We start from the raw sequence: 5,064 nt of genomic DNA on the forward strand, positions 1-5,064 counted from the left end.
GTCTCACGCAGTGCTTCTCCCCCCCTTGCACAGGTGGAAGACAGGTACCCCTTGCGGCTGTGGAAAGCCTCCGTGGATATTGCTGCCTCCCCGCAGGCCATTCTGCAGCGTGTGTTGAGAGAGCAGCACTGCTGGGACCCCACGCTGCAGCAGGCCAAGGTCCTGGAGATGCTGGATGAAGAGACAGAGGTCTACCATTATACGACAGACGGCATGGCTCCCCTTCCGCCAAGAGAGTATGTTGTTTTAAGGTGAGGAGTCTTAAAGCCTTTGAGGTATGCGGGATTTGTCAGGATGGATTTGGGGACTCCTGTTTGGTTTTGGTACTAGTTAAATGCTTACTAGGTGCCAGGCACTGTACTAAACCTTGGGGTAGGTACAAGTTGATCAGGTTGGACACGGTCCCTGCCCCGCATAGGGTTTAAAATGGGGATTACGACTGTGAGGCCAGTGTGTTAAATCCAATTACCTTGTATCTAACCTAGTGCTTAGTACAGTGCCTGGCACATAGTAAAGGCTTAGCACATTCCATAGTTGTTGTTATTATGGGGTTTAGAGTCTGAATCCCCATTTTACAGATGAGGTAACTGAGGTACAGACAAGTTAAGTGACTTGCCCAAAGTCAAAGAGCAGACAAGTGGCAAAACTAGAATTAGAACCCAAGTCCTTCTGACTCCCAGGCCAAGGTGCTTTGTAAGTACTAACGAGGCTCTGCCAGGAGAATCTCAATTTAGAGATCAAGAGCAGCTTGCTGCAGAACATTTTTTTCTAGGCACTTGAGTGCCACAGAGAACAGGTGCAGTCCTTGCCCTTAAACTCAGTGTCTGGGAGACAAGGCTTGCTTACTGTGCCCATCATTAACGGATCTTTCGATATGCGGAAGAGATGGGTCTTGGACGGTGCTGGTGGACTGTAGAATGAGCGGTTGCTGAATTCTTCTAGTGAAAATTATCTGTTTTAGAGAGAAGAGCAGGTGGTGGAGGGCATTAGAATTGTTGCCACAATTAATGACCACACTCATAATCACGCTTGAGAGGATCTTCAGCAGCCCAGGGAGTTCCATCTCTACTTATTTCTGTCACCTTCCCACAGGGTGTAGTTGGGGCAGTAGGAGGGGACTCCTTGGCCAACCAAGTCTGGTGGTCTTCGTGTGCAAAAAATCATTTTCGGAAACCATTTGAGTAAATTCCACTCAAAGGGAGGAGTGTTAATCCAGCCCAGACGACAAAATTCAGATACGATTCTAAAACACCAATCCCCGTGGTTATTTGTGTTTAATGGGTTTCCTTGCCATTCCCTAGGACCTGGAGATCAGACCCCAAGGGCAGCACTTGTATCGTGGCCGCTACCTCTGTGGAGTATGAAGAAGTGCCCCTGAATGGGGTTTTAGCCCACGTGCTTCTGTGCCAACACCTGATTGAGACGGTGGGAGCGGAGAAATCGCGGGTGACGCACGTCTGCAGAATGGACACCAGGTATGACTGAGCTTACTGGTTCATTACTATACATTGCCCTTTAAGGTATGGGTTTTGAGTGATCCTCATTCATTAAACAATGACAGGCACCCCATTTCCTTGGGAAGCAGCATGGCCTAGTGGAGATGGAGTCAGAGGACCTAAATTCTAATCCCAGATCTGTTATGTGCTTTGGGCACGTTACTTCTCTGCGCCAGTTCCCTCATTGGCAAAGTCTTACTTGAAAGACTGAGCCTCACATAGGACAGGAATTGGGTCCAATCTGATTATTTTGTGTCTACCTCAGTGTTTAACACACTGCTCAGCCCATAGTAAGCATTTAGCAAATATTAGCAAATATCATTACTGTTAAATCTAAGGATACACTCCTAACCCCTTGAGTAACTTTGGAGAGAGAATGGTTGGTTGATAAGGAAGAGAGAAATGTCAAGATGGAAAGAAAGGCCAGAGCATGGTGAAAGAAGGCACTCACACTTGGAAAGGGCTGGGGAGAAGTCCAGTTGCTGCTGCTGCTTCTTTTTTAAGCACTTAGTATGTGCCAAACTATATACTAAGCATTGAGCTAGATAATCAAGTTGGACACAGTCCCCACATGGGGATGTGGAAACTGAAGCACAAGTATCTGATTCATCAGCCAGCTACCAATAGGATTAGTTGTACCGCTTATTTCAATTCAATACTGGGATGATGGGTCTCCACCACTGTTTAAGCTGAACCCTAGACCTGTTCATCCCCAATCTCTTGCTAAAACCCAAAGTGGGGGCTTCCTGGCCTATTGCAGCCTGTCTTCTCTCGGCCCCTTGGGTCCCTTTTTTACCCCCCTCACTGACCATGGAAAGTTGGCAAAAGCAGGAGTTTTATCGAACTCTGCAATACTCTGTAACATAAGCGCACGCAGCTCCACGCACGAGCCGGTCCCATCCGTAATCCCCACTATTCAGCTTGCTGTGTGTAGATTCAGGTCCCGGAGAGATTGTTTTTTTGTCCTGAGCAAGCTTGCACACATGGCCGCTCTTTGTCAGCTGGGGTCTGTCCTGGAGTGCTTCCAGAGTGCTAGCCAACAGCGATTGGGAAACTCCAAATGGAACTGAGAGATGAGGAGTGTGTTTGGGCTGTCCGCTATCTTGGCTTTGTTTTCAGATCCAAATCCAACACATTAATTTATTTGAATAGAGTGCCAAATTTAAAAAGATAAACAGAACAGAGTTTTAAAAAATGGCTAAAGTGTTCATATATGTTGCAATTGAAAATATTTGACACTGGAGTAGAGAAATAGGAAGCTTATGGCCTTTTAGTTTTTGAAGCACTGGTAGCCCATATCAAATTGTAGTTTAGGTGCTAACTCTAAGATCAAAAAAAGGAAGGCTAGCAATATATTTTAGAAAAGTTGTAGTCTGCATCCATGGGGGCGGTGATTATTTGTTATTTGCTCATAAATCCTTTTTTAAATTGGGACATTAGAAATTGGAAGTGATTGGATGTTATAATATGCACTATACCAGAATAAATGATTCTTAGAATCCCTTTGCCAAATTCTGTATCAATTTTTTAGGTTGCCAGATCCTCAATGACTAATTAGGGCAAACTTCTTAGGATGAGGAAAAAAAAAATGGAAAGGAACATTTCACAGGGGAGAGCCCAATAAGTAGGATATGTTGGGAAGATTTTGCTGTGAACAGTCTTTGACCTGGAGATGTATATTTTTTTTACTGCAACTCTTTTTTTCCATTTCCCTAGAGATGTTTAGAATCGCTTCTCTCATCCAGTTTCTCATTAGTTTGTCTCCCCTTCCCCTTCCCAATCTGGAGTCCAGACCTTTAGAGCAGTACTTTAGGGTTCATTTCAAGACCCTTAGGAGAATTACTGCAACATTTGTGTTATGGCAAGAGCATGCAGATATTTTATCTGCCAACTTGTTTGCAATAACTAGTGGGCCTTTAAGACAGTGAGTCAAATGCCATGAACCCAAAGGTGCGATTAAGTTCTCCATCCTAGGTCTAGAAGTAGTTCAGTCCAGCCATTTCTCTCCTACAGGGGGGAGCGTGTTCTCCTGTGTTAGGGAGAGCTTAGGTTGTAGTACTCACTGCGTTGACACCTTGCATGTGTATCACCGCTTTCTTCTTGCACCATGTTGCAAGGGATCCAGATGGATACACTGTCCCATTAACATTCCATAGGCTATTGTGTTCTGGCACAGAAGTATTGTGAAAACACACATTCTGGCAGAACTGTGTGGACTCATTTACCATTTGAGAGTCTCTCATGGCACAGGAAAGAAGCCAAGTTTCTTCTAAGTAGTGTTCTTAAAAAAAAAAAAAAAGTAGAAAGCACTCCCGTACGCATCGTGGTGGGGTCAGTTTTGACAAAAACAAAACAAAACCTTAAAGAGCGGCCTGTAGGTTATTCAACAATGGAAAACAACAGATGTTTCCAGCTCTATTCTTCCAAATGTCTGTGAATTAACCCTATCTTGTTCTTTTGCAGAGGAAGGACCACAGAATGGTACAACAGGGTTTTTGGTCACATGTGTGCAGCAGAACTGCTAAGGATAAAGGACTCCTTCAGACCTCTGACCACAGACACAAGAGAAACGAAAATATGAAGTCAAGTGTTGGGTTAAATGAAGTTTGTGGACTCATTCCCTGAGCTATTTTGCAAGCTTCCTCTAACAGTGTTTTTTTGACTAAAAAAGAAATAATCAATCAAATCTAGTGATATCTAAATATATAAGTTGTGCTTAAAGGATTTCACAAAGGATGAGTAAAGGCTAATATTTCTGTAAAGTTAATTTTCCCATCCAGGAAACAGTTAAAATTGTGGTTTTAAACTTAGTTTGCATTAAGTTATTAAAAATTTGAGACTTATCCAAATATACTTTTTATACCAGATGTAAAGTATGGACTATTTTTTAGATTTGCACATTTGCTGTAAAAAGTTTTATAAAATGTATGTATGACTAATGGTTTAACTCCATGCTGCAAAAGAGAGGGGTAAACTGTTCTCCGAATTGCTATATAGTTTGTGGTTCCGTACACTGTTAATAATAAAGTCTATATTGAATTGCACATGCATCTTCAGCCATTCAAATGATAAAATGACTCTTAGGTGGTACTTCTTCCATCTCCTTAATTCATGTGCACCCTCAGGTGATGAGTGCAGGGACTGGGGAGGGAAAGGCAAGAGCAGCTTCAACTCACCAACTCTTTCCATGAGGCTGTACTCCATGCCAGCAGAGACCCAAGAACAGAGCCTCCTCGACTGCAAATGGAGAGGGGGTGGGGCAGAGAGACCAGTGAAAAAAGAGAGACTGAATGGAGGAGAAGGGCAGAGATTTAAGACAGACTGGTTGAGGGTGGAGGGGGTACCCAGCCAGACTCAGATCTGGTTTTAAATATTAACACCCTCGGGTCACAGTCAGTAGCTCCGAGCCATATAGGCACATGGAGTGAAAATGTAACATCTTACTTAGTCGCCATCAGCTGCTCTCGTCATTCTTATAAATGCCATAGTTATTCACATGTCACCATGAATGCATTTTTTAGTTCATAATGGTTGACTGTCCAAAAAAAGAAAGACATCTGTCAAAACA

The 5,064-nt window shown here is 43.4% G+C and overlaps 1 protein-coding gene across 3 annotated transcripts in view; it reads left to right on the forward strand.

Moving 5' to 3' along the window:
* LOC100078308 (rho GTPase-activating protein 7-like) overlaps positions 1-4,540 on the forward strand; it is a 99,303-nt gene extending 94,763 nt beyond the window's left edge. For all 3 annotated transcript variants that reach the window (XM_029050814.2, XM_029050815.2, XM_029050816.1), the window contains exons 12-14: positions 34-251; positions 1,302-1,475; positions 3,960-4,540. In XM_029050814.2, coding sequence (XP_028906647.1) covers positions 34-251; positions 1,302-1,475; positions 3,960-4,077 — 510 coding nt within the window. In that variant the 3' untranslated portion in view covers positions 4,078-4,540. The remainder of the gene's footprint in view (positions 1-33; positions 252-1,301; positions 1,476-3,959) is intronic.
* Positions 4,541-5,064: the final 524 nt, after the last annotated feature.

The sequence above is a fragment of the Ornithorhynchus anatinus genome, chromosome X1 (genome assembly GCF_004115215.2).
Source record: "Ornithorhynchus anatinus isolate Pmale09 chromosome X1, mOrnAna1.pri.v4, whole genome shotgun sequence".
NCBI classification, from domain to species: Eukaryota; Metazoa; Chordata; class Mammalia; order Monotremata; family Ornithorhynchidae; genus Ornithorhynchus; species Ornithorhynchus anatinus.